This window comes from Osmia bicornis, chromosome 10 (assembly GCF_907164935.1).
Source record: "Osmia bicornis bicornis chromosome 10, iOsmBic2.1, whole genome shotgun sequence".
Classification (NCBI taxonomy): domain Eukaryota; kingdom Metazoa; phylum Arthropoda; class Insecta; order Hymenoptera; family Megachilidae; genus Osmia; species Osmia bicornis.
In genome coordinates this window covers 10069747-10097456 of record NC_060225.1, presented here as the reverse complement: position 1 = coordinate 10097456, position 27710 = coordinate 10069747, and the positions used below count along the sequence as shown (strand labels likewise).

Below are 27710 nucleotides of genomic sequence, written 5' to 3'. Positions count from 1 at the left end.
ATCCTTCTATCCTTTCGTCGCGATGGCTCTGAAACAAATCTTTCGTTTTTTTAAATTTTAATGGTTTTAAAAAAGTTCTCATGAATTTAAAAAGAATTAAAAAGAATACACTGAAACAGCACAGACTATTCTTCACTTTTCAAATTCGACACAACTGTTTTTTTTTTCTTTTTTTGTGGAAATCAAGATACGAAAACTCTATGTTTTTTTCTTTTAATATTTATACTTGTTACTGTTTAAGAATTAAAAAAACCAGAAATGGCCACAGACCACAGAAAACACTAATTGCACAATCAATCTAAGCGAGATGGGAAGAATCTTCTTGACAAAACAAGAAAAACCACATCACCAAATTCACGATCAACTTCACGAGAAAACTTGTGTTCAAAACCCATGTGACTGTATGCCAAAGTCACAGCATGCATTTTTTTTTAAATCGACATAACTAAGCTGTCTACCGAACAAATTTTCTTTTTTAACCCACTGAAATTAATTAAAATATTTCTTCTTGAAAAATTTCTTTGTTCTAGCGAACTAGTTGTTACATCTTTAAATACCACTGAAATTATTAACGCATCTTCCTGTTAAAATCATTTACATTTCTAATGCAACAATCATTTCTTTTTTTTTTTCTCGTTTGACGCCACTGAAACTTTGGTAGGTGAAGTAGGAATAACGAATGCATTGACTCAGCAAAATGGTCATCTATTTGTTGCTGCAACACTACTGTGTGATTAAACCACTGCACCTTTGATTGCGCCATACTGTAACGCACTTTTAAAATAGCATTTTAAAAGAGCGTCACAGTATTGGTCGCCAAGCACAAACACTTGGATTTGCTTTACATTTCACTGTACACGTTCTGTTTTTTTTTTCTTTTCTTCTATGCTTTTCAGATATTCATCACCAAACACTGTCCCTTCAGAGAAAACAATTCTGTCCCTTTTCACTGGGGAAAAAAAGCACAGAGGGCCATTTTAGGATGTTGTCCATTCACTTTCTTTAGTTCACTTTTCAGAACACGTCCGCACAATTCACTTATGTAAGTAATTATTATACATATATATATATCACACAGATAATTCTATAGATTCATAAAATGCAACTTTACAATTATCTAGACTTAATTATTGTATCAAATATAGTTCAACCAGATCTTTCATATTCCACCTTCATACTGATTAGTGATTATATTTCAATATAAAATGTTATCATAAAGATTAATCAAATTTAAAAGTAAAATATATATATGTATATATTTTTTTTTGAAAGATTTTCTTCTGAATATGAAAGAACTGCATATATACGCATAAGAATATGTAATTCTAGTATAAACTAAGTCTAAAATCCTTATAAATTACCTGTGATAATTAGGGAAACCTATTTAACTGTTTCCATCAAAACTTAATGAATTCTGAATTGCTTGGATCCTGAATTTTGAATGGTTGTTTAAATAAAGAAAAAAATTAAAAGTAATTATTGGAAAAAGGTATAATAGGAGTCCTTTGATGTTTAACTTTTTCTACTATCACCATTATTGTTTCAACTTAATTTTTCTTCAAGCAATTCAGGCTCATAGAAATTTAATGTCTCTGATGCATATACAAGCTTGTGTGTTTAATATCTTCTCTTTCTACTATTTGCAATACTTATAACTCAAAAAAAGTTATTTACATAAGATTATTCTAATTTTAGAAATTAGTACTATTAAGATTTTTTATAGTAATATAATAAAAACTTTTAGTTAACATAGCCTATAATTTGTATTCAAATTGTGTTGTGAATTTTCACAGCATTCCTTTTTTTAGTTCTAGTTTTTACTTTACTTTTATACTTTATTACCTATTTAAAAAAAAATGTATAGTATCGTTTACTTGCATTTAAGTTTTCTTGATATTTTATTTTAGAATTCTAAACTTATTAAATTGAATTATTATTATTTTTTTTTCTTTCATATTCGTTATTTGATATTGATAAGTTTACTATGTTTAGTCTTTACTTCTGAAACAAAAAAATTATAGTACATATTATGCATCGCGATACTTTAAAGGACCGTTTTACTTGTAGAAATCTTAAAATTATATTAAAATGAAATGTTTATATATGGGAACGAAGTATTATATAAAATATGATTCGTATCGTAAGCTTATTAAAATGCTACGTATGAAGCGTTCCTCTGGAAGCTGTAAATAATGTTTTTAATGTGATGATACTAAACACTCTAGTCAGTATATGCATGTATATGTTTAAACTGTTGATTATAATGAAAACTTAGGCGCTACCCCCCTTAACAACGACGATTACCAGGTGATCCTCTTTGAGTCCTTCTTCACTGAGGCTTGGGCAGGTTCGTTTTAATAATTCTGTAGAAAATGTACAAGGTGGAAACGCGTATAGAACTCCAGTTCCCTCTGTATCTTTATTAAGAAGCGAAATAACTCCAGCTGCTTCTTTTTGTTTCAAATACGATACCAAGTTTCGCAGTGGTCTAGTCTGTACGTTTGCATCATCCGTGGAAATAACTGTACTTGAACCGGCCAATCCTAAGAAAATAGCATGCGAACTAGAAGTTTGAATTCTTTTCGAAACGTCATCTAATTTTGGTTGATCTAAACGTAATCTTTGTGTAATTCTTAGCATGTGTTTCCCGTCTTCGTCTTTCATCAATGCTTCGATTATCTCTGTATCGCCGTCGGTTAAATGAAATTTAGCTGGAAATAGAGAATTCTTTAAGATTAATGCTCCCTGCCAAACGGCTATAGATTTTCTTGCAACTTCGGGCAGTGTTCTGGAAGTAGAGAGCATTCCGCTACGAGTATTCTCCGAATCTGAATCCGAATCAATTTGTCTTCTCCGGGGAGACCTCGATCTTGATCTATCGACACCAGGTTCTCTTGACAAGGAACGACGTAAACCTCTTGGTGTCTCGTATTCTAACTCCGGAGGTGGTCTACGACTAGACCAATCAGTTTCATCTTTGATATAACTTTCGGGATAACTTCCACGATAACCTCCTCTTCCTCCACCCCTCCTTTCGTGCCACGGAGCAGATCCTCTACCTCTAAATCCCCTTGGCCCGTAACCGAAGTCACTGTCCGGTCCGTAAGGATCGTAAGAAGGTTCGTAATCTACCGGCCTCGGTCTAAACTCTCCACCTTCTTCTGGATACGGTCTTGGCTTAAATCCAAATCCAGGAGTAACATCGGCAAAATCTACTCTCAGTCTTCTGTCTGGACCGCCGAGAGGAAATCCTCTCATTTCTTTAACAGCCGCTTGAGCAGCATCGATTGAATCGTACAGGATGTAAGCGTTGCTATCGCCTTTTATATAATCGATCTTCTTTATTGCTCCAAATCGGTCGAATTCTCTTTCTAATTGCGGTACAGAGGTCCACGGACCTAAACCACCGACCCAAATTCTCGTAGTAGGCGTAGCTTTCCCGTAACCGATTTTACATTGGAATTTTCCTATGTATTGCCCGGACAGTTCAACTTTACATCTGTGCGCCATATCTAAAGTCTGAAATCTGACAAAAGCATAAGCATTGCCCGTACCCGGCGGAGGTCTCTTAATGTCGATATCGTCGACGATTCCGTATTTACTAAAAATTCTCCTTAATTCTTCTTCCGTGATATTAATTTCCAAATTTCCTGCAAACAGAGTTCGCGTCGCGAGTGGATCATCTTCCGGGGAGACGTGATGTAAGTAATTTGGAAATTTGTCTTTTTTATTTTCCACACGCTCGAATCCGTGGACCGGATGTCGAATCATCATGTGTCTTGGTGGACCGTAATGATGAGGTGGTCCAGGGTGAACATGAGGGGGTCCATGATGAATCGGAGGTCTAACAAACTCGTGATGAGGTGGAGGAATTGCTTCGCGTCTCATCTCTCTGTGCGGTGGAGGTAAACCAACTGGAGGTCCGTAAACTCTTTCGTATCTCTCTAAGGGTCTGTGTCTATCGGTCGGACCAGGACTTCTGGCATAATATCTTTCGTAATCAGGCGGTGTAATCGATCTTGGACGACGATAAGTGTCGGGTCTCTCGTAGACAGGTTCAACGAGTGCCACCTTGTCGTACATGATGATTCTTGGTTTTGCATGTTTCGCATCTCTGGCATCCTCTGAACTTCTGAAGCAAACGTATGCAACACGTTCGTCTAATTCGTGAGAAATTCTAATGGAAAAATCTCCAAATTTTTTGTACTCTCTATACAGAGTATCTTTAATCACTTCGTCGCTTGCTTTCGGATGAATTGAACTGATACAAAGAACTTTGTAACTATACGGACGTTCTGGAGGCAATTCTCTAGGTGCTCTTAAGTAATCATCCCTATGAGAACTTGATTCAACGTATCGAGCATGAGAAGAGGCACGTGTCGGGGGACTGGGACTTCTGGCACCTCTACTACTACGACGACGAATTCTTTCAGGAGTTATTCGTTCATCACTAGAATCATCGTATCTGTAAATCAATGGAACAACTTTTAACGATACCAAGATACATCTCTGTTATCAAAAGGGATAAGAAATTTGAACAATCACAAAATATATCTACTTATCATTGCCCTTTTCAATTCCTAAGAAATGAAATAAATTATATTTAATAATTTCACTAAAAGTATAAATATACTTTATTTAAAATTCTTTTCTAAATAAATCAATCTGAATAAATACTAAAGAGATCTTACCGTCCCATAGATGACCTGCTCCGTTTGACGCGAGGAGGTGGAGTGTCTCGGCTGGAGCTTCTTTTCATATTGTTGCGGATTTTAACCGTGATCTTATGTCGATCGTCACGCGGAATCCCAATCATCAACGCTATTTAACACGGCAAAGCCGAACGAATGACGAAGAAAGAAACAAAAGAACAATAATTATACGAAGATTATTCAGACCAAATCAACCCGTCATTTACGGAGTCTTTATCCTTTTCAACGAGCACAAAATGGCGGCTTTCCTCTCCCTTTACTTCACTACCGGAAGTTCCTTCCAAGCTAAAAGGTACTTCTACAAAAATCGAATTAACCGTCTTACTTCCACATTTTCTGCAACTTTTTATTTTTAATATGATTTAATCTTTCAAAATTATCTTCTTATAATTACTTTATATGTATATATAATATTATTATTTGCATTTGCAAGCTATTGATTCGCAAATTGATGTGAAAGTACGTTACTGTTGACAAGACGATGCAAGACGAGAAGACCCGTTCAATGTTATTTACCGAAGAAGTTGGTACGTGACTTTGTTCGGTAGAGGGCGATCTAAACATTGCAGTGTGGCGCCACACCCAACGCTGTCAACAACGCTACAAGGTAAGAGAAAAATTCTTTTCTTATTTAGTATTTACTCATCCCATTGTCTAGCGTTATAAATAATATGTCTATATAAATTCCTTTAATTCCTTCCTGCGTCTAAGGCAGTAATTTGTTAGAAAAGCATTACTGATGATTAGTTATACAGGTATACTAGTTTTACCAGATCCTTCTTTTGCGATATTTTAAAAAGCCCACCACAACTATATGTAGAGGGAGTGGTATATAAAATTTCATTGGTTTTTTATAAATACGTAGTAGTTAATTTTATTTGTATAATTATATTACAGAATGACACAATTAGTAAAAAAAAATAATAAAATTAACAAGCAGTATAGATGTATATAAATGTTACGAAATACGAGGAATGTTCAAACTTTTAATGCAAAATAATATCTTTCTGAGAACAATATCTTTTTGGCATTCTTCTTATATGTAAAAATACTTATAATTAATTATGATAGATTATTCCTTGCTTTCTCTGCATATTTTTTGGCTTTTCTTTCAAATTCTTGCTTATTATATATGTACTCTTGTGCTATATCTGCCATCAAAGGGTCGGCAGGGTTTGGATTTCCTAGTAAACATTGTACAGCATCCAAAAGATTTTTTAAGCTGACAGTTGGTTTCCAACTGCCTTTAGGTGGCATGTTTAACAGATCCATACAAATACGACCTTTGTTGTCAATATTTGGATGATAAATAGGTGTTTGAAAAGTAATCCGTGGAGGTTCAAACGGATACCTTTCAGAGATATTAATTTCTAATTGAAAAATACACCCGTTATAAGGGCTTCCGTGTGGTCCAATAATTGTTGCCACAAAGTTTTCAAGATTATCAGATTTTGGATAACAACTGATTCCTTCTGTAGGATACCGAGCAAACCGTTCAAGTTCACGTTTTAATCTCAAAGACCTTTGCATTGTCACCTTAAATGCAAAGAAAAACGGATTACTTTTATTAACTTTTATTAAATGTAAAATCACTTGTAACTTTTTTTAGTCTATATATTTTTGTTTTTTATGTACAATATATACTTTGTTTACATTGCTTACCTATTCAAATCAAGTTCTAACTTTATATTTCAGTTTCAATTTTGATGTTAATTGTAAATCCGTTTTATTCCACTTGTTATTTTATTGTAGTTCCTCTATTAATTTCAAAAAATATTGAATTACTTTTTAACAGTAGTAACATACAATTTTAAATTTTAATCTGTGTTTAGAAAATAGCTAGAAAGGTATCTTCAACGGAAAACTATACATTACTAAAGAGAAGTGACCCCGCGCCATCTCTTTAAAAACAGCGGAAACAACTTGCCAACTTATCGACTAATTTTCCGGCAGTAAGTAAGTCACTAATAAATAAATTTTTGACTAGAAAAAAAAAGATCAGAATATGGGAAATGAAATGAGGGAAATGACAGTTTCTAAAAGAAAATGATACATTAACAAGAAAGATTCTATTTGGCTGTAGGAAGAATTGTTAATAAAGATATAGATGGTAATTAAAGAAAATAATGAATGCTACACAAAATAGATGCTCTCAATAAGGAGATGAGTAAACATCTCTTTAAAGATTTATCTCCTTCTTAAAAATACTCTCTATATATATGATAAATGCAATATATGTAAGATAAGTATGAGGATATCTGAGTTATATTGTCAATATGGAATGGTTGTTTTGCATATCAACATGCATTGATAATAAAGTATTGTTTACATCATTGTAAACAGATTAATATGGTGTAAATACCAGTATCTTTAAAAAAGAAAAGCCTAGTCCACATAATTATTTCTGAAACTGTTTATTTTTTTAAAAATGTTTTAAACACAGTTTATTTTGCTTTTAAAAAATATCTTAAATGACCTTGAGACGATCTTCATTGCCATAGTCTAACTTCCCCCTTCAAATGTGATAAGTTTTGATACATTTTTTGTATGTTTACAAATAACATAATAATCAAGAATATAAATATTATGAAATATTGTAGTTACAATTTTGTATCTAATATATTCGTAACAACTGTTTAAGATATTATGTAATAAGTCCGAAGTACATTTGAATCTTTGAAAAATTAGTAAATCAGGCTAGTGCATAATCTAGAAGCATTCTACTGGTTGTTTACATCATATCAATGAAGGTTTCATATCATTGTAAAGATAGAACAACAAGTTTCCCTAATTACAAGTTTGTTCCATTTTAATTTTGTTTCATTTTATGGAGTTGATTACGGTCACTCATATCTCTGTTCCTTCGGCAAGAAACTTTACACACGTTCTCGATTAGCAAAAAATTATTGCAACATGCGTGTGTTTGTTAAAGGCGTTTGGCAAATGCGTGAACAGATGATTTACCGAAATAAGAGTAGATAAATATTAGATTTCCTTACGACACGTGTACTTTGAGTCGCGGAATTTATAAAAAAGAAGGTTCATATTGCAATAGAAATATTATTCTCATAAAATGAATGTATGTATTTTGAATATTAGAGATGTAAAATGGTGCAAGTAAATTTTGATAAAAATATTTTTATTTTTAAAATCGAACATTAGCTGTATCTAAAAGAACTGAAATGTGAGAAAATAAAGGAGAGGATAAAACGTTTGACGGTTGAAACAATTTATAGATGTAGTTAACAGATGCCGTCCGGTACTAGAGGAACACCCCTTACATAATATTTTCATTACACCATTGTTTGAAGAAAAAATATTGCGACGTTAGTGTGTAACACGGATATAGAACGTGTTTGGTCGGATTATATTCTAACAAGTGTTCTGAAATAAATAGGAAAAAGAAAGGTTCGAAAGATTGCATGTTCCATATTATCGCTTTCACTAGTGAGATAAGCTAGTCGTGACTTTATATAGGAGAACGCTGCAGCGATTTCGCGTTAGTTGTTTCTTGAAACTCCGTCAGATCGAACAGCGTAAAGTTTACCATTCTAAAAAAAATGGCTTCGAAAAGCCACTCGTTCGATTCTAATTGTATGACCCTAACGAGGTTCGTGCTCGCGGAACAACGAAAATTTCCAACAGCCACCGGAGATCTTAGCCAACTTTTGAACAGCATACAGACCGCTGTAAAGGCGGTCAGTTCAGCTGTTAGAAAAGCCGGCATTGCTAATATGTGAGTATTTAATTAACACCGCGGCTGTATTTCATAAAAAACAATTTGAAATGGTGGAAGCGTTACGAGCTTTTACTCGTAGAGGGGTCCGACGTTATCGACATTCGTCGATAACGTTACCGACCGATTACGTTATCGACCACTATAGTGGTAACCAATTATACCGTAACAAATTCGAAGCGTAATCGTTAGTACTGATCGAAATTTAATCGGTGCAGGTACGGAATAGCAGGAAATACAAATGTGCAAGGCGAAGAGGTGAAGAAATTGGATGTTTTGAGCAATGAATTGTTCGTGAATATGTTGACGTCTTCGTTCACGACGTATCTTCTCGTGAGCGAAGAGAATACGAATGTGATCGAAGTGGAAACCGAGAAACGTGGAAAGTACATAGTCTGCTTTGATCCTTTGGACGGATCCTCCAACATCGATTGTTTGGTATCGATCGGTTCGATTTTTGGTATTTACAAGAAGCCAGATAATGCGAAAGGTTCCACGGAATCGGTGGTTTTACAACCTGGTAAAAATTTGGTCGCAGCCGGATACGCGCTTTATGGTTCTGCGACTATGATAGTACTGTCGATTGGTCAAACCGTGAATGGTTTCACTTATGATCCCGCCATTGGAGAATTTATTTTAACCGATCAAAACATGCGTATTCCAAACAAAGGAGAAATATACAGGTAATAAATGATCAAATAATTTCATATATCGTACGAAGAAAACATGTCTGATTTTTTTGGGGGAAAATCATTTCAGTGTTAACGAAGGCAACGAAAATGCTTGGAATCCAGCAATCAAAGAATATATACATTCAAAGAAGTATCCTAAAAGTGGAAAAGCGTATAGCGCGAGATACGTGGGTTCCATGGTAGCCGATGTGCACAGGACGATCAAATATGGCGGAATATTCCTGTACCCAGCAACGAAAAGTCATCCAACCGGCAAGGTACAATCTTCTTTTCTTTATTGTAGCGATAAATGCATCGCTGTCATTAGGAGAGGCTGTTCGATATAAAGGGGTGTGCTATCGGTACAGTATCAGTGTGTCTTCTGACCTTTGATAAAATTATTAGTTGTATAAATAAGTTTCCGCGACTACGTTTAGATTCAGTGGGGCAGTTCGCGTATAGGCACTGTGGAACTAATGTTCTGGAACTAATGACTCTCCTAATGTCAGGTCATTTAATTACATACTTTCAGTTTTGGTCAACGTACCATGGCTCTCGTTACATCGCGGCGCGACCGTCCTTCCCTTCGCAGGAACTTGATATTTATTTAAAAAAGTAACAATGGTAATCGTTGTAAAATGTTTTTCCAGCTTCGACTTCTGTACGAGTGTATACCAATGGCTTACATACTAAAAAAAGCCGGTGGTTTGGCATCGAACGGAGAGATCGATATTTTAGATGTCGTACCCGAGAAGATTCACCAGAGATCACCGATATTTTTGGGTTCGAAAGAAGACGTCGAGGAAGTTTTGCAATATGTTAAGAAGTACAAATCGTAGAGAGAAAGTTGAAAGAGTGAGTGAGACAGTTATGAATATTTTACAATTTAAATTTTTATAGTTTTATGAATGGGAATTGAAAATTTCATATTTTTCGATTGATGTAAATAGTAGTATTATTGAAAGTTCGGTTTTTATTCACTTTAATTGGATTAAGTATAGAAAATCTGTGACGAATGGGTGGAGAACGCGTTAGTATCTATATCCTTCGTTACTACCGGATCCTCCGGAGACCGGAGCCGCCCTTGAAGGGCCCGGGGCCGGGTACGTTGCCGTTCCTTCGTATCGTACCATTGGACGATATCCACCATCGTCGGCAATATAATCGACGATCTGCGTTCTACCGTCTGGCAATAACACGTGATAGGTTCCGGTCGCCTCGTTATCCTTTCGTGATTCGTGATGGCCAAAGTTTAGTCCGGCTATTGCGTCTTCGACTTCGTACGAGAATTCATAGTTCGCCGGGTCCTATTAGAAAAAACGACACCTATATAGATTAGATTACGATACATAAAGTACACATTCGTTTTTATTCAATTGACAAGTAAGTACCGATTTGACACAGGTCGTAAAGATAATCGTACACACCAATTATTTACTGTTTCCATCACTTCGCGCAGAAGTTTGCTTTATTATCTTATCTGCATTATTTATTTATGGAAAAAAGTACTTACACCAGCCCATTCGTCTGGATGACCGGTGCCTCCGGGTGCTGGACGCGCTCCAGTTCCGGTCGGTGGAAGGTAGGAAGGTCCTTGAGGTTTGCTCAAAATTCCTACCAACATCGTCGTTAATACGAGTGCCTATATAATAAAAAGAAAGAAAAAAAGAAATGATCGAAAATGCTGCGGCAATTGAAATATTTGAAAACAGTCGAAAATGACAGAATTTTACAAACTAAATGGAATAGGGTACAAACCTTTCGAATCATTAGCAGCTTGGCAGAATGTTCACTTGACCGAACTAAAATAGCATAACGTTACGAAGCCAATGGTTTTTATACCCTCTTCCAAGCAATGGAATGAAGATGGAACGACAGTTATTCGGGGGAACTTTAATACGGATCCATACCTACAATTATAGTTAATAATAAAACCGCATTGTCTTTTGCCGACTGTACAGCAACGATCAATTTATTCGGTGACATTTCCTGAGTTACCGAAATCGTTTACGAAATTAATTAAGATTACTCGTGACGGAATATTAAACGTGTTTATTGTCATAAAAGGAAAAAAAATTAGAAAACACATTTTACGAAAGAGAAAAAAATAATTATACTCGTTCGTTTATTTCTGCCACAGTATCTTTTATATGTATATGTATACGTAATACAAGTTTTTGATTACCCGAACAATTTGTAGCGATATCAAATACTGTTTAACGGATTGGAACATCCGTTCCGAGTACTATACATACATATAAAAGTGAAAACTGGCCCGCGAACGCGACTGACGACACTCTAACAATTCGTTCTAAAATCTTACACTTAAATATAATATAATAAATCACTTATACACGTAGGAGCATATAAAAACTCTTCAGTTCGTTTGCTTGAAACGTGATAGCTTTTGTGCGTATTCGTGTAGAACCAAGTTGAGTAATCACTTATGCTAAACTGCACGTGGTAACCGAAGAAAAATATAATTTCGTTCGAAGATTTAAACATCTATAATACTGTTGCGTTTCTTCTCGACGTCGGTGGCGTCTAAATCGTTTCCGAGACTTCCGACCCTTCCTCTGAGGCCACTTCCAGGTCCGACCTGTCCCGTGGCTTTTAATTTCTCTTGCATTTGTGCGAGGATATCTTGCATTCTTCGTATCTGTGAACGGATCGATCGTGTTTACACGGTGTTATCGACTTCACAAGTCAACAGGGTAAATCTACCCGTCCAATTCCCCTTTGCCTTACCTCTTCGTCCTTTTGCAACAAAAGTCTGTCCGTGTCGGATATGCTGTTTTCAAAATGTGGCCCCGAATCTCTCTTCAGTTTACTGCGAACGAAACGAAACGAAAGAAAATTATATTTATACACCGATACTCGCGTAACGAGGTTCGTCGATGAAAATTCAACATACTCCAAGGGCGGGAATAGAAAGAGGAAAGGGTTACCATATGGACGAACGTCTAGATAGAAATATACCTACTGATATGCAATACTTATTTACATGCGTAAATACCTCCGTTCCCGAATCGCTTGCTGTGAAATTTGTGAAATGCATTGTGCCCGGAAATTCTCGTAATGCACGTCTTGGGTCACGTCTTTTAGATCCTGCATGTGCGTCGATATCAGCATCGTCCTTAATTTCACGAAGTCGCTGTGCTTCGGGTTCTCCACTGTGCTCGATGAAAATTCGAAAGGTTTGATTAAAGTAGACCAGACATGCATGACTCGCCCCTCGGGGATAATTTCGCGTTAATCTTCTTCTTCGTTAATCTTCCGTAGAATGATATCTAGTTACCTTCTACCACTCCCCATGGGTATTGACGACCGCGGACCTTTTTTCCCGCCACTTCGAGCACCGTCGAACTGCCGACCACGGCAAAAGGAATGCACGCCTTCAGCTCTTTATCTTGTTGCTTGAATTCTTCGTCTTCGTCGCTGTCGCAGTCCGGAAACTGATATATCTACGTACAAAGTATCTTGTGTCCTTTCGGGTTTTCACTTTCTCGCACTCTCTCTCCTTTCGAATAGTTTCATTAAACTATTAGGAAATAACCAAGTAAAATGTTCGACGCTACCTGAATCTCGTGCTCCTCGATGTCAGCGAGAATTCTTTCTTTCAACTTTTTCACTTCGTACGTGGTCAGCGTGTCCGCCTTGGCGATCACGGGGACAACGTTCACTTTACGGTGTAATCGTTTCAGCACTTCCAAATCGATCTGTCTAAGTCTGTAGGAAAAGATAATTGTGTTAGCGCAATCGGAATGGTATTAAAAACTCGTCGATGAAAGAAAAATTTGAACCAAGTTGTACCCGTGACCGTAAGGAGGTATGAAGTACAAACAGCAGTGTACTCGGTTATCCTGAATATTCTTCCTGTTCAAACCACTCTCGTCCGTGAAATACTGTCGGAATTGTTCGTCGATGTACGCCGAGCATGCCTTCCAGGTATCCTCGCAGTTCACCGCGTCTCCGAATCCTAAATACAGATCCCTTTGTTTAGATTCTTTAAATAATTGTCGCCTAGTAATAGGAAATCGAAGGAAAATCGTACCAGGTGTGTCGACGATAGTCAAACGTAACCTAACGCCGCGTTCTTCGATGTCCATCGTTTTCTTTTCAATCGTAGTCGTTTTCTCGACGCGTTCTGAAAGGAAACGAGCATCGATTCGCCGCTTTGTACACTTACACGTGTATGTCGATATTACCAACCAGCTGCATCAGGAATTCGTCGATCTTTGTAAAGATCACCGAGGAACAGGCTGTTTATTAACGTAGATTTTCCAAGACCCATCTCGCCTAGCACCATCAGGGTGAACTCGAATCCTCTTTTAACCGATTTCCTGTGTACTTGTTCGGGCAATGTTGCGAACCCGATATAATCCCTGTCTTGATGAAATAAAACAAGACGTTATTAATTTTCTCCTCCGTCACCCAAGATTTCTGCAGGATGTACCATAAAACGTGGACGTCGATCCTTTTCGAAATCAATGAAAATCTTTTCTATAGGCTATTTGTTTTTAAAAAGAGCAACACCGATTGGGGAGGGGGGTAGTTTGTGCAGCAAGCTGATATTATGGTACACCCTGTATATTCTCTTATCACAATTTGTTCGACGGATAAAAAGAAGGGCTAAAATTAAACGCGTACAAACGTACCACCGGACATGTTAGCCACGCGCGACGACACTTTGACAGTGTCAAAATAGAAACGTTAAACGGACGATAGAATAATACTGGAGCACTGGATGAAACGTGAATGAGGGTAGATTGCTACTGTTTTGCCCCGAGAATTGCATTGCGCTGGCGCACCGTTGCCACCGATCAATAATACGCTCGCAACTTCACTTTCCTGTTCCGTTTCCTGTTCAGGGTGCAGAACACCTCTTTAACCCCTTAAACAGTGCGGTTCGTCGCTTCGTGTGCACTCTGCATTGGTACATTCGATTTTCGAGATTAGATTTCGAGGGAAGCTTGAAAATTGGTTCATTCAAAAGAATTGTATTTCTGTACTTTTGTGTTCAGGGATGTAGAATTACGTGCAACGTGCAATTAAAGGAGAAGTGTCCTATCTTCCTTCCATCCATTACTTTGTCTATACTTTTTTTTCTATACAAAGACCGGAAGTTCAAGGTTAGACCCTCCTTAGTGCAACTACGTCTGCCCAAGCGAGCCGGGACGTGTTAGCCAAGAGAAGTCTACGTTGCACTCGACTCTAACCTATTGCTACAATCTCGTACACTTACTTCTACGTCGCCTTGTAGAATTACGCTGTAGATTGTTTCCATTCGCGTTTTTAGACATTTCGCGATGCGACGATCAGGAAATTGGCGAATTAACTGCACCTGACGCGACACTCGCATTGGTGTACTTCCGCTTAGGTACTGCGCAAACAGTGGTATCAGTAGATTGATACTGGTATCGCTAGATTGATAGATAATGGTCTCAGGAGCGGACCCAGAGATTTCGCTTAGGGAGGGTATACACTTGAATACATATTTTGATAATTTCAAATTTCTTTATTTAATAAAAGCCTGAATACACGAGTCTGTAGACGAGGATTCGTGATTTCGGGCGAACCGACGCGGCAGCCATTTCCAATGGGGTTAAGGATGTAATCGTAGAAATTGGTAGGAAAGAAGGATGGTCAACGGAACGCAGTCGATCACGTAATTATCGAGGAGGTCGTCAGACTAGGACGTTCTTCGAGTTCCGGCGCCACGCCTCGAAGTCAACGTTCCCATGGAAAAGGTGGGAAAAGGCGAGGAAGGAAGGGGGAAAAAGCTGATGGCCGAAGGTGGGCGAAGGTGAACGAGGATGCTCGTCGCGCGCAACTTTCCGAATTGACAGTCGCGACACGTGAACATCGCTCTTGTAGTACTTGGAACACGAGACGAACCCATCCGGCTTATGTACTACCTTGTATCCTGACCATATTCGCTTTGCATTCTTTCTTTGGCGGACCCTTGTTATCGACGACCGACCGCTTGATCCTACTTTGATCAACGGTGCCATACAGATTACCATTTCCACCCAGCGCACCCGTCTTCTTTTCCTTTTCAACATTTATTCGTACCGCACGCTTCTCGTAGAAATGGAACAAGGATCACCTAGTATGATCCTTGTATAATTAATTATATAGATGCCCACGTGAACTGCTATCTAATGACGGATATTACATTAACGGTTGTTGAAGGATGCGATGAGCGCTAGAAGGATGAGAGAAAGCGAATCTGTCTCTGGCTGTTGCGTCAATATAATTGCAGAAGCAGTTAAGAGACTGTGTTACATCAGCACCATAGATGATGCTGCGAATCAGAAATTATGTAGTCGGTAACACATAAAACCAGTAGTACATTTTGAAATTAAAGAGAATCGAATTTTCGAAAACTTATCCGCTTCTTCCGCCATTACACAATACGCCTCTGTCGAAATACTTTCAAGACATAATTGCTACTTGAAAATTTCTTGCGTTTCTACTTGAAAAATTCAAGTTAACGTAACGCGAGTACGGTGATCTCCCATCGATCAGAATATCCATAATGGCGGACAGTTGACTGGGTTTCTCGATAATTGTTTAGCGATTAGAAAGAGCGTGCGCGTTAAAGCGTAACCAGCGTAGGATAATTTTCCGTCGAAAGGTGATGTTAGAAGGTAAAAGAGGAGAAGACGGGAGGATTATGTAAAAGTACCTTGTACCGTCGGCGACCTTTAGGGCCGAATTGCGAATCATGTGTTACCACTCGGTGGAATCACGAGGATTCACGGAGTAGGAACGAGGGATAAAAAAGAAGTCGCGTTAGCGATGCAACGGCACGACGTTCACCAACTTTCCTCCTTGTTACTCGTCGACGAAAGGCGTGTACGCTTTCTGGAATACCAATGCCACGTAAAAAGACTCAACATCGTACTCTGCATAGCATTATCTCGTTTCGACGTTCTTTTGGCCGTGCAACAGTTGCTCAATTCGGTGGAAGCCATTCGAAAATTTTGTCGAAGAAAAGTTTCGGTGTACGGTGCCGCAACTGGGACGCTAGTAAAGTAAGTTGTCTCGAGCGAGAACCGTCTACCAAACCTCCTTCGGGTTTATATAATAAAAGAACCAGCTCCGAGTACGCAGTCGTGTCGCGAATTACCGGCACGCGAATTCTATCGTTACGCAACCGCTGTATACGGCGTTATTCTGGGTTAAATAATATTATGTCACGAGGAAAGCGTGGCTCGTGCAATCGCATGTACGCGTAAGTCATTCCTGCCGATCGGATTATACGAATTTTTCCTATTCCGGTTGCATTCGTTCCGTCACTGTCTATTTTAACCAGCGTAAAGTAAGACGTTCAGCGTCATCACCGGGTCCGCATCCTTCAGGAGCAAAGACACGGATGAACTTTGCTTGATTTACTTAGGCATTTCATATCGAACGTGTTCGATTGTAAAGAAATTCCTGTAATGGCCGTGCGTACGCACACCTTTTCCGGGATAAGACGAAGCGGTAGGCCCTTTGGAGGATAATTCTTCCGCGTACACGAGGCCGCGGAAAACAAAACCCGATCACGTAGGTGCGCGCATGGGCGTGAGTATGCTCGCGACAACGTGTCCCGTTTTTGAAATCGCCCCTACGTGATCGAGGTAAATCCGCTTGAATTTCTCAGGAGGCTCGATTAGCAATCGACCGTACGGGGACTCTGCCAAAGATTACCAACGAGTTACGGGGCCCGATATCCTCCTCCTCGATTTTTCAAATTTTACGCTCAATTCGATCAGCCAGCGAATGTTAATCGCGACAAACTTACATAACGGACGTGTAACTGCAAAGCTTATAGAATTTCTTTTTTTTTTCTTACAGGCGCTCCAGTTCTCTTTTTAAAAATGGTTTCAAACGCGACAAGTTTCTTGGGATCATTTGAAATTACGCTGGTAAGTTGCTATAGATGATTTCTCTTTCGTTTATTTGTAACGAAATATAATTAATATATTGGGTAAAATTAAAATAGATCACTGCACCGCGCGATCAGCTCGGAAATCCTGGATGGATCTTCTTTTCCTGTTTGGTGTTCGTCTGAATCACGCGAGAGGGCAGCACGCATTCATCTCCGGTAAGTCTTTCGTTTCTTTGGCTGTAGCTTATTTAAATGAAACGAATTCGAAAAGCCTTCGGCTTAGCTTTTAGAGGAATGTATTTACGTATGTATCCGTGTCAGAGAATCTGAACACGGATGCGTGTAAGGAACGAGCAAACGATCCTCAACTTGGGATTGCTTGCGCAATCACTTCGAACTCATACCTCGGTAAGAGCGGATGAACTTTTCCGTATTGGGAATGCTTATGAAATAATCTACCAGGAGGATCGGCTGCTTAAAGGTTCGCTCGTGTCTTTCACCGACTTCTAACACGCGAGAAAACAAGAGAAAGGATGCTACCAACGATAAATCGGTTCTTTTCCATACCACGTTTTTGATATAAAATCAATCGAGATCGTTGGATACTTTTTTTTCTATAATGAACCTGTCCACTTGTGGCATAATAATTGCGGATTCGGTCCTACATTCGGCGGGAAAACATTTCGGGTGGGGTATAATATAAGTTGAAAATGAAAATGTACATTCGAAAGATCGTCGAATTATTGCATAAGCGAGAAAAGTAACGAGTGTCCTAATACTTGGATACCGCGGTAAGTTGCGCAAAAGAGATATGGTAGAAGCAGACGAGAGTAAGACAGCTATCGGTACGAAGAGGATTGCTAGAAGAAATTCTCTGGCGTAATGTCGACCTCCGTTCTCTACTCCCTCCCGATCGAGATCGTTTCCCCTTTATACCGTTGACGGAGAAGCCTCGATTATGTGCCACGCTGAGGAAACGAGACGAAGAACGGAGAGAAGGGCGAAGAGAAGAGTTACTCCGAGAGTTCATCGCTTATTATGTAAGCAACGTAAGTAAGTAACGTAAGCGAGAGTCAAAGGTGCGGTATAGAAGCGCAAACTTAGCGAATCGTTTATCCGGCTGACATTTTCTTCGTTAAATACTAACAGGATGACACCGCCTTACCAGTTCTGGTAATTTCACGTGCCTTCGTTTCTGACTCCTTCGTTCAGAAAAGAAATAGGAGAACGACGCTGCATCCCCCAGAGTGGAAGGATCGTTTTTCGTTTCAAAGTCTTCTGTTCACGCTTCTTCCCTTTCGTGAGAAAGTTTTTCGTCCGACGGGGATGAAGATCGCGCGCGCGTAACCGGTATATTGACGTAGGTGCCCCATTCCGGCACGTTTCATTCTCGTGTCTCCCTTCTTTTTCTTTTTTTTGTTCACGACTTCTTTTCCTTCGTCCGGTGGCGGAGGCATCGGCAGCAGGTAGCTCGTCTTTTGCGGGGCCTGATTTCCTCAACTTCTTCTTCTTCGAGTGGCTCGAAATATATATCTTACCCTTGGATAACGATTGTTCAAACGAAAGCCGTCATTGTGCGATCGAATCAAAAGGGAATTCGAGTGCGTTTTCCTTGCATCCCGTTATATGACCGAGCGAGCTCAAGAAGAAGAAGAAGACTCGGTCAATACGATTTGTATGGATAAGAAAGAGAGGCGACGAAAGAAGACAAGGTGAGGGGGCGAAAAGGCACAGAAGGACCTCGGTAAGAATCTGTGCAGCTCGTGGGAGGAGTTGTGGGAAAATTGCCGGTAGCTTCGTCGGATATTTTCGAAGGCTCCGCTTACCGTTTGACACGTAAGAACCACCATCCGCCATTCTTTTACCTCTTTGACCTTATGTACCGGTCCCTTCTGTAAGAACCTCTTAATCTAATCGAACCCTACCGTGATCTTCGATTCGACTAAATTAGGATACATAGGCAGTGTATTCGAAATAAGTTCAGCGTGTCCTGCGACCTAATTTCCATATGAAACCATATGTAAATGCGTTCATTCAGATACGCGTCTGGGTTTCTTTAGAAAAAGATGGATTTTTCTGATTTTGTAATGAACGTAAAGGTTTCGGCGAACCTTCGCGATTGAAAGGATCCAGTTAATCATGTTTCTGTGCTGCAATCACCGTTCGGAGGAAGTCGCATTTCAGGATTTCTTTTTATTCTAACGGTAACGTTGCTATCCTTTCAAAGCAATTTGTCCATTTAGAAAATCTAACTTAACTACCTCCAGTTCTGTTAATTTTCTATATAATTTATTGGGTTATCTCCGCCTTGGTTGCTTCCGCTTTACGCGGCGATATTTTTTCTTCGATACCTAACTCGACGGGAATAAGATTACACAATGTTTATTTGAAAAGAGACATCGTTACCTTGCGCTAGACTTATCAGTTGTCAAAGGTGTCATTTGTTTTCTGAGATACAACTACTTTATATTCCTCGATATAAAGATATCAGAATAATAATATCAGAAAATGCATCGGGCACGTGTGAGCGTCGCTATCAGGAAAGTTTACGGTAGAATGCAAATTTATTTGGTGTTGTAAAAAAGAGGATAGTTGATGGTGACCGTATATGCACAGTTCGGTACGCGTTGACCGTTTATTTTGAATTTGTTGCAAGTTCGATGACCGACGCCGATGAACCACGGCCATGAAGAAAGGCTGTGCCCGCATAAGCATTCCTCCATACATATACGTGTATCACAACTCATAAATACACGATGTGCATTCACAATTTTTACTCGTTGATCCCTTGTTATTCCAATATTCGTTTCCACCATTTCATTTTTTCTTCGACGCGTTTGGTTACCATTTCGCATAGTCGCTAGTCGTGGTAATAGTAGAAGAACTTTTGTCTAGATTTTGCGAGTGCAGGGGCCTTCTGCCACTCCAGCGCCATTTTCCCCATGGAGAAGTTCACCATGCTCGATACTGTACCTGCCATATTTCCCTTTGTCACTAACAAAATGATCTATTCCGAGTTGATCGTAAACAGAGTACAGACACCTTCGGTCCGTCTTTATCCCTCGAATTGTATCTCCTTTTACTCTTGTTCCTTTTTTTCATCTTATTCGACTTCTGACATCCGGAGAATCGACAAGCTCGAGGTTAAGGTGGGACGATAAGCCGGTGAAAAATGGAAAACCTGTTCCTCTTCCTGTGTTGGGATGAGACGGTGGTCATTACATGGTTGAGCGCACACCGAGATCTCGAATATAGGTACCTGCCACTGGCCGTGAGTATCACGAGAGGCTATTCAAAGGATATGAGAAAAACCTCGAGTCGACCGGAAGCTAGTACCCCGATAGGCCGCCTTATACAGGGAAACGACAAGCGCGCTTACGTTACTTAACATGAAACTGCAAAACGTTTTGCACAGAGTCATGAAGAGTTTCTTTTCCATTTTTTCTTTTTACCCACGAGAAGAAGTAACTTTACACCGACGACCGCTTCGTATTGACTTTTTCATTTGTGAAAATATCGAGGAAAGGACAGCTCGAGGTAAATTACGGGCTAATGGATTCTGGAACGGAAATCGTACACGAAGGTGCGAAGAGCATGCTCGACAATTACATCCTTTTTCTCTTGTAAGTTTAGGACTCGAAGACAACCATGCTCGTGACTGTACATTTATTGAATCAATTTCTTTTTTTCTTCCAAATGGAAGAACGAAGGATAAGGATCAGTTGAAAAGAGAAAGAATTGTAAGCAAGGAAGCTGAGCATGATTAAATGTATAAGGACGATGCGGTTCGCTAGCTCTGAGATGTCCTGACACGCCTACGGAATCTCATGACCGATCCTGTTTTAGGATAAAGAGGATTATCAACAGTGCGTTCGTTTCCGACGCAGGTGTTCCACCTTTGCTTTCAATCTTCTGTCCCCCAACTTGTACCATCTCTTTTGCATTTTCGCTTCCTTTTCTTTCATTTTTATTTTTTACCAACTTCTCGATTACACACACCGAACTCGATACGACGTGCACCCGCTTCTCTCGTGCTCTCATTTTAACCTAACCTAACCTCTCGAACCCGACGCCATTTTCCCTAGGGAAGAGCACTATGCCCGGTACTGTACTATACCGTGGAATTAAGTTGTGGAGTCAAAGGGTGATGTTCAAATTTGACGCTGATGGGAACGCGCGTCGAACAAGTGTCTGAGGTGATCGGAGCAATGAAAATTCACAGACTTGCGTGTAAGTAGAGAGACGAAGAGAGGGAATAACGGAAGGGAAGAAGATAACGAGAAGAAGGGTCGCGAGTAAGGGAGGTGTTTATCAGAATATTTACGAGGAGTTGAGTTTGCGCGCCCTCAGCCAAAAGATGTTGCTCTGGGTGCACGTGTCTGCACGCACCTTCGTCTTATGCGTGTTCGTTCGTTTATGCGTGTATCCGCATGCTTACGATGAGACGTGGCAACGCAGGTTGGAATGCAGTTTAGGAACGCGAGAGTCGCCCACGAGGCCAGCTCCCCTTCCCCTTCTGAAGGTCTTCTTACAGGAAGAAACCGAGGCTGAGGGGAAGCTCGCTGCTACCAGGAAGGAACTCGTTGAAATTCCCTTGACTCACCTTCTTTCTTCTCATCTACGGCTATGCGCTTCTCTTCTTCTTCTTCTTCTTCTACTACTTATTCTTTTTTCTTCCCTTCTCTTCTTGCTCCGTTCTTCTCTAGAAGAAAAATTTGTAATACGCCTGCGTCCTGCTACGACAGTATTCACCTTACCGGTATTTCTGTCCATTTCTTTTTTTATCCCTTTCTAATCGACTCTCTCTTTATCCGGTAAGGCATTTGAATTTGAAAAGCATTAGAAGTCTTTGTAACGATATTATACACTGCTATCTTACACGTTCCAAGGGAAAAGTGTAATGGAACAGTTTTGGGAAATGCTTCTTCCTCGAGGAACGATGTATCCTGGTAAATCACTGGATATTTCCTCGATCGATTTCCTTGTAAGGAAGAAAGAAATAAGACGAGTCAAGAGGAAGGTCCTCGTCGAGTCGACGAAGTCAACGGCAAAAATAACGGAGTCTGATGCTGACGATGAGAAAGGAGAAGGAGGAGGTCACGGCTACCTGGAAGGTACACTAATGGAATGCTCCCCTTTAGTTTTCTTCGATGTAACTTTGACGGAACATCGATGTATTCTGACTACTATTAATATCATCTGGACGTTATTCAAATGAACTTTTATTAATTATGAAAGAAGAGGCAGCATTCCTTGGTGTCTCCCAATCAGGATCACCCTGGCTAGTTTGTTACCAACGAAGCGTTACCTTTAATATGCAAGAAGCTGATACAATCAAAGGCTGTAGGTGAGTTTCCGTCGAGTGGGGAAGGAGATATTGGTCAGTCCGTAGTAGAAAGCGCGAGGACGGCTGGTATCGTTGGTAGATGACGTAATCGGACAAGAGGTCTCTTAATTGGCTCGGCGTCTAGCGCGTTAGGATCAATTGTCGACGTAATGCGAGGCAGAACGGTGCAGAGTAACGTAGCGTGACGAAGCGCGAGGCTGGCGAACGCCGACGCAGCTTCCCACACTGGCGTGTCTCGAATGGCGCCTTCGAACGGCTTCCGATGTAACAGGTACTTTCGATCGGTTTTCCTACACTTGGGATTTTCATTTCGCCCGTTGGTTCTTCCACGAATTCGTGGTACAGGAAGTACCGATGACGCAAATCGTTTGTAACTCCGCGTAGATATCACGCGACACCGTCGAACGTCACCAACAAGATATTTCAATTTCCTCGATCGAGGTAAACAAGATAAAAAGATATATCTTTGTTGAATATCAGAACGGAAGAGGAAAGGTTAATGATAGATCAATCAGAATCCTGAATCATCGATTCTGATTAATAATGAACATCTATTTTTCTTGTTTCGAAAAGCAAAGCGTAGTGTAACATTATTCCTCTCCTTCTACCGACTATGAGATGTATCGTTTAAAGATTGAAAGAGGTTTTGCGTCAACATTAGATCAGTCTAGGTGTCTAATATTATCCGATTGAATCGTTCGTTCGTATAGTTCCGGGTTGAGTTTCTAAGGGTCTAAAAGGTAGGTAATACGATGGCAGACGAGGAGCTAATGCGCCGAGTCGAACGAACTTCCGGGTCTTCGGCGACCCTCGTTTGTCTCGGAAGCCAAAGAAGTCAGAAGGAGCCGTTACGTAGTTGCATCGAGGCATTAAGGCATCAAGGCATCCGAGCCTCTCGATTGTCGTGCCTTTACCCGTCCTAGGAAAAATAACTTGATCCTCTTTCTACCTTGTTACCACTGTTTCGCTTGTCTTTCGAAATTAAACGGCAATTATACGGGGGAAAATAAAACGGTATCGAGTAAGAAAGTCTCGATACAAGGCGAGGAGAGATGAAAAATGGGAGAAAGAGCATCGATAGGTGATTTGACCTTCCTCGGGACGAAAGATGATCTGGGATCGCGCCCTCTGTTCGAGATACGGTTATGTGCAGGAGAACGATAACGGAACGTCCTCCTCTTCCTCCATCGTTTTCTTCTTCTTCTTCTTCTTCTTCTTCTTCTTTCTTGACCGTTTTCTCCGAGCGGCGCTCGATGCTGTTGTCGACTAACCGCTTTCGGTGATGTGTAGCGACAAGATTCTTAAAAGAACCAGGAGCACCAGACGGATAACTAAATAAATTTGATTAAACGTACCGAAAGAGGAAGAGATGCTTAAAAGCAAAACGATGAAAAGACGCGTCCGGTGATTCGACGACGACTAATCCTCACGGAACTCCAGCATCGCGTGTCGACCGGTCATTACCACGGCCGGAAGTTGTCATCGGCTGGATCGAATACCTCGGTCCGGGAGCAACTGGCCAAACGAGCAGAGCAAACCTGCCCATTAACTAATTATCGATTTCAGTGCTGTAGTCAGCATCGTTCCGAGCCGTAGATCTACCCCCTTAAACATTTACAATTTCAGTCTTTACGAGAAACAAAGGACGCGCTAATTGTACGACACCCATCCGGAAGTGGTGAATTTTACAAGACAAAAGGTTCCATTGATCTCCTTGAATTTTTATAACCCACCGTCCGTAAGAATCTTTTCAGACCAGATTCAGAGAAGAGAGATGGAATTCGATCTTTGGGGTGAACCAAAGGATACACGTGGGAACACGAAACATCAGGGACTCTGCTTCTTCTACCTTTTTTCCTCGCCTTTTCGATCGTACTTTTCGAAAAAACAATCTTAATATATTCTTTCATAATTTCACTCGTGTATCTACCAATCAATATGCATTCGAGTATCGAAGTAGAAAAAGAAAGTAGGAAAAAAGGAAGAAGTTGATCACGGACACGCCCTCCTCGTTTCTCACGAAGGAAAAGGGCGAGGCTCTTCCTCGATCGAGCCCACCTCGTTTTCGATAATCACCGAGATCCTCCGCAGAATAACTTCTTCTTTTTGTCCAGTGGAAAAACTGGAATATATATCTTTCGAGAATATCTTTTTCTTTTTCCAACTTCTTTTTTCATTTCTACAAGTGTCCGGATGAAAATCGCGAGACGGCTAACCTACGAAGTAGGTTAATACCTAATTGCGTTTAATTGCCGGTTTCTCGGCATTGGTTCGCTTGCAATTAGCCAGAGGTTTCCTTTCAGGCTCCCTTTGAGTCTTTTCAAACAGACTCGGTATCTTTACGTGGAAAAACGCAATCGTTTCAAAGGGTACATTGAAATTTATAATCTCTTTGCAAATTTTCCCACCTCTTCTCTACGGTTTTGTTGAACTTTAATTTAATTTAATCCAAGTTTATAAATAAAAAAAAAAAAATATGTAGACATTTATTTTTTTTTCTGGCTTCGCGAAGAGCCTAATATAATACTGTTGGATGTAACGCATCTTATTGACGTTAAATTTTTGATCTGGAAACGAGCTGACGGAAGCAGACGAATAGAAAGGAAGAGACGAGACTACGTGTAACGTATATGTAAGCGGAGAGAGACAGGGACACGATGGGAAGATACGAAAAGAATGTAACGAGAGTGACCGAGCGAGGACCACGTCGCAAATTGCCTGAATTAATGCTACAGTAGGGTCATTTTAACGTGTCGTGATAAAACTCGTCCCGCAAGAAATGATTTCTTTAACCGTCAATCGATCACGCTTGCCTTGGAGCACGTAAACATGAATCATCTTTAAACGCGAATTTTCGCGGAATCTGTGGTTACGAATCACCGATCATTTCCACGTTACCAATGCGAGAGAAACCGTGCCGCAACGCGCGACGATGGACAAAACTATTCCCGTTCGCGTAGATTGACGCAAACCGAATTGAAATGATCTCAATTAGAGGTTCGGTGTTAAACTGAGTCGAAGAGCGTTCTTCGACGTCTTCGACGCTGAAAAAGTTAATCCCCAACCTATTTTCAAAGCCTTTCGTTATCAGATTAATTTGATGCTTGAAAAAGAGAAGAAGAATTCGAAGATTCGTTTCTAAGAAACAATCTCGGATAACCATAAGTACCTATACCTAAATACACAACTGTTAAGAACAGTTTCAAGAAGACAAATCATTATTTATCATTGTTCTTTCCCGTCGTGTCCGTCGAACGACAGCGTCGACACCGATTCAGCCACGAAGGTGACTTTACCAACAAGTATATAATCTTCCATGACACCGTAAAGCGGTGCGTGTATGGTAAATCAAGGAAGGATCAGCGGTAAAAAGGCTGGACAACCAGAAATTTACTCGACGTACTATAAGCTCCGTGGAAAAAGAAACAAGGAGGATCTCATTGGAGGTCGAGACAAAGGAGGAGCTCGTTGTTGCATGTTTGCGCGGACCTCTCGTAATTTTGTCCTTGTAAAACAGGAAGTGCAATACAAAAGGTGGTATGCCTGTGCGGTGGCGTTGTGTTTTTTTTTTTTTTTCTTTCATTCGGAAGGTATCCAAATTAAGGGTTCCTTTGTAGTTGGGTTCGCGAGAAAAGTACATTTTGTAACGAGAAAGAAAAAGAAATGGAGAACGGAAAGAGATCGAGGAGTAAGCAAAAAGATATCATCGCGGAGGTATGGAAAAAACTGACCACCGTCTAGATGTTGCTACCGATCAGCTTCATCATTCTGTTGGACTGGTCGCAGACCCGGAGCGTATACACCATCGTCCATAAGTAGGGTAACTGCGTAAATGAAAAATTGGAATCGTTAAATAGGCTCGTTGATCGTTGGCATTGACATAACTTGTAAAAGGTATAGAAAAATGTATTTTTAAAAGGCAAAATTCGAAAATCATATATGTAGCGAGGAAAAGTTAGAAGTGTGCGGTGATACTTGTGGAGGGCAGTGTACGCGGTGTAAGGCAATGTAACGGGCAAACCGCACAGGAAGGATGAGGCAATGCTAGGGGGGTATCTATGCTTCGAAGTATCGATGTCTCCGAAGGGCTCGCGTGTCTAGGTCTCTTTTAAAAGCGCGTTTCCTCGCTCGATATTTCCCGAAATTTCATTCTCTTTACACGCGAGAAAAGATTTTCTAAATCGTCCAAGAATTTCATCGAGCCATCGGGTCTCGAGTTGCTCGAATGGTGTTCTTAGTCGAGCCGGAGAACGTTCGATGTGTGAAGATTTTGATTGTGGGTCGTGACAGCGACCTTACAGAGTCCCAGAGTAAGGTAGTATCGGTATTTCTTGCGGTTCTTTGTCCCGCAGGCCGTGTACCAACCTCACCTGCGCCACGCCAGTTCGTCCAGGTAACTCGATCACGCGTGGCGTTCCCGCGACAGTAGGTGTTCCTTCTCTTTCCCTTCTTCTTTTCTCTTCTTTCATCTTCGAAATCCCCCACCTGTTTTCCTTCTTTCCTTCGCCTCGCTTTCCTTCGTTCCACGAGTCTGGCGAGCTTCATTGTAACGATCCGAGGGTGATCGAGTCTCGGCCACTTCCGGTTAAGGTCCATCTCCTTTTTTCTTTTTTCTTCGACTCAAATTCCGAGGGACGAGAGACGTTTTATCGTATTATTCTTCTCTTACCTTGCCACGTCACGCGAATCTTGCGATTTATTTTCATAACGGGTTGTTTAATTAAGAAAATTTTTAGGAATGTTTTTTCGGTACGTCTCTAGTTCCGTAACTCTCCTTGGTATTACTAATATTACTAGACCATAGGCCATAGACACAGAGGCAGCACTGTGACGAAGTCATTACCGACAACACGTTGCTTTCACCCGATAGAGGAACCGAGGAGGTGTTCAAACACCGTTCGATCGACCTGGCTCCACGACCGACCACATATTTCTCTTCTTTTCCTTACCGGGAAAATTTTCATTATACATTCGAGGCAAGAAGCGAAGAACACCGGAACAATTGTAGAGGTATCGTTAGACACGTGTTTGGTTGACTGTATTCGATATTTGTTTGATACGAGTGAATCGTTGATCGAATCGATTCGAATAAGATGGGTTAAGTTAGTCTCGGTAATGGAAACTTGGCTAGGTTTCGATTCGCGAAAGAAACGGTAGATGCAGACGTAACTGATGCAAGTGGCACGCATTTATGGTAGCGTATAGTACGTCAAAAACACGTAAGTAGGAATTTACGGAAAAGAGCCTGGAGGCAGTACCGGACTCCTCGTCCTCGGTAGCCTGCACGACCAGAAGAAGGAACTTCTTTGAAAGGAGGGATAAGAAGGAAGAGGAGGAAGAGGGCACAGGGTACCGTTCTGTTCTC

The 27710-nt window shown here is 40.3% G+C and overlaps 6 protein-coding genes across 10 annotated transcripts in view; 2 read left to right on the top strand and 4 right to left on the bottom strand.

Moving 5' to 3' along the window:
• Positions 1-684: 684 nt before the first annotated feature.
• On the bottom strand, positions 685-5258 carry LOC114873399 (RNA-binding protein spenito). The gene is made up of 2 exons (XM_029181676.2): positions 4692-5258; positions 685-4465 (listed from the first exon to the last, which is right to left on the bottom strand). The coding sequence occupies exons 1-2, from the start codon at positions 4814-4816 to the stop codon at positions 2272-2274; spliced, it is 2319 nt and encodes a 772-aa protein (XP_029037509.1). The 5' UTR covers positions 4817-5258; the 3' UTR covers positions 685-2271.
• A 426-nt stretch (positions 5259-5684) lies between these two features.
• LOC114873413 (ubiquitin-conjugating enzyme E2 T-like) lies at positions 5685-6538 on the bottom strand. The gene is made up of 2 exons (XM_029181715.2): positions 6375-6538; positions 5685-6248 (listed from the first exon to the last, which is right to left on the bottom strand). Exon 2 carries the CDS (start codon positions 6240-6242, stop codon positions 5775-5777), a length of 468 nt encoding a protein of 155 aa, XP_029037548.1. The 5' UTR covers positions 6243-6248; positions 6375-6538; the 3' UTR covers positions 5685-5774.
• A 1457-nt stretch (positions 6539-7995) lies between these two features.
• LOC114873407 (fructose-1,6-bisphosphatase 1) lies at positions 7996-10083 on the top strand. The gene is made up of 4 exons (XM_029181704.2): positions 7996-8448; positions 8667-9131; positions 9208-9397; positions 9770-10083. The coding sequence occupies exons 1-4, from the start codon at positions 8273-8275 to the stop codon at positions 9956-9958; spliced, it is 1020 nt and encodes a 339-aa protein (XP_029037537.1). The 5' UTR covers positions 7996-8272; the 3' UTR covers positions 9959-10083.
• LOC114873404 (ets DNA-binding protein pokkuri) overlaps positions 9953-27710 on the top strand; it is a 42628-nt gene continuing 24870 nt past the window's right edge. The window contains exons 1-3 of one of the 3 annotated variants that reach the window (XM_029181693.2): positions 9953-9974; positions 16965-17035; positions 17113-17214. In XM_029181693.2, the coding sequence (XP_029037526.1) occupies positions 17148-17214 (67 nt within the window). In that variant the 5' untranslated portion in view covers positions 9953-9974; positions 16965-17035; positions 17113-17147. Of the gene's footprint in view, positions 9975-16140; positions 16160-16964; positions 17036-17112; positions 17215-27710 lie in introns of those variants that run through there. The other 2 variants (XM_029181694.2, XM_029181695.2) reach the window with 2 other exon arrangements.
• On the bottom strand, positions 10151-11105 carry LOC114873293 (pro-resilin-like). The gene is made up of 3 exons (XM_029181482.2): positions 11034-11105; positions 10633-10761; positions 10151-10426 (listed from the first exon to the last, which is right to left on the bottom strand). Exons 1-3 carry the CDS (start codon positions 11103-11105, stop codon positions 10151-10153), a joined length of 477 nt encoding a protein of 158 aa, XP_029037315.1.
• On the bottom strand, positions 10998-15486 carry LOC114873405 (septin-2). Of its 3 annotated transcripts, none has more exons than XM_029181696.2 (9): positions 14365-15486; positions 13332-13508; positions 13174-13266; positions 12933-13098; positions 12698-12848; positions 12418-12583; positions 12124-12292; positions 11868-11949; positions 10998-11778 (listed from the first exon to the last, which is right to left on the bottom strand). In XM_029181696.2, the coding sequence occupies exons 1-9, from the start codon at positions 14420-14422 to the stop codon at positions 11617-11619; spliced, it is 1224 nt and encodes a 407-aa protein (XP_029037529.1). In that variant the 5' UTR covers positions 14423-15486; the 3' UTR covers positions 10998-11616. The 3 variants fall into 3 exon arrangements, with proteins under 3 accessions (XP_029037529.1, XP_029037531.1, XP_029037532.1); XM_029181698.2 differs by having other exon boundaries at positions 12136-12292; positions 14365-15483; XM_029181699.2 differs by lacking the exon at positions 14365-15486 and adding an exon at positions 13778-14346.

What these genes read in the sequence shown, in the direction of transcription:
- LOC114873413 (XM_029181715.2), bottom strand. Translation starts at nt 6,242, where the DNA reads ATGCAAAGGTCTTTGAGATTAAAACGTGAACTTGAACGGTTTGCTCGG.
- LOC114873293 (XM_029181482.2), bottom strand. Translation starts at nt 11,105, where the DNA reads ATGTCACCGAATAAATTGATCGTTGCTGTACAGTCGGCAAAAGACAAT. An exon ending in TTTTATTATTAACTATAATT is followed by an intron (nt 10,762 to 11,033) that starts GTAGGTATGGAT and finishes TTTATTATATAG; the next exon opens with GCACTCGTATTAACGACGAT. An exon ending in ATCCAGACGAATGGGCTGGT is followed by an intron (nt 10,427 to 10,632) that starts GTAAGTACTTTT and finishes TTTTTCTAATAG; the next exon opens with GACCCGGCGAACTATGAATT.
- LOC114873405 (XM_029181696.2), bottom strand. Translation starts at nt 14,422, where the DNA reads ATGTCTAAAAACGCGAATGGAAACAATCTACAGCGTAATTCTACAAGG. An exon ending in ACGAATTCCTGATGCAGCTG is followed by an intron (nt 13,267 to 13,331) that starts GTTGGTAATATC and finishes GTTTCCTTTCAG; the next exon opens with AACGCGTCGAGAAAACGACT. An exon ending in ATACCTCCTTACGGTCACGG is followed by an intron (nt 12,849 to 12,932) that starts GTACAACTTGGT and finishes CTTTTCCTACAG; the next exon opens with ACTTAGACAGATCGATTTGG.
- LOC114873407 (XM_029181704.2), top strand. Translation starts at nt 8,273, where the DNA reads ATGGCTTCGAAAAGCCACTCGTTCGATTCTAATTGTATGACCCTAACG. An exon ending in AAAGCCGGCATTGCTAATAT is followed by an intron (nt 8,449 to 8,666) that starts GTGAGTATTTAA and finishes TAATCGGTGCAG; the next exon opens with GTACGGAATAGCAGGAAATA. An exon ending in AAAGTCATCCAACCGGCAAG is followed by an intron (nt 9,398 to 9,769) that starts GTACAATCTTCT and finishes ATGTTTTTCCAG; the next exon opens with CTTCGACTTCTGTACGAGTG.
- LOC114873399 (XM_029181676.2), bottom strand. Translation starts at nt 4,816, where the DNA reads ATGATTGGGATTCCGCGTGACGATCGACATAAGATCACGGTTAAAATC. An exon ending in AGCAGGTCATCTATGGGACG is followed by an intron (nt 4,466 to 4,691) that starts GTAAGATCTCTT and finishes ATTGATTTACAG; the next exon opens with ATACGATGATTCTAGTGATG.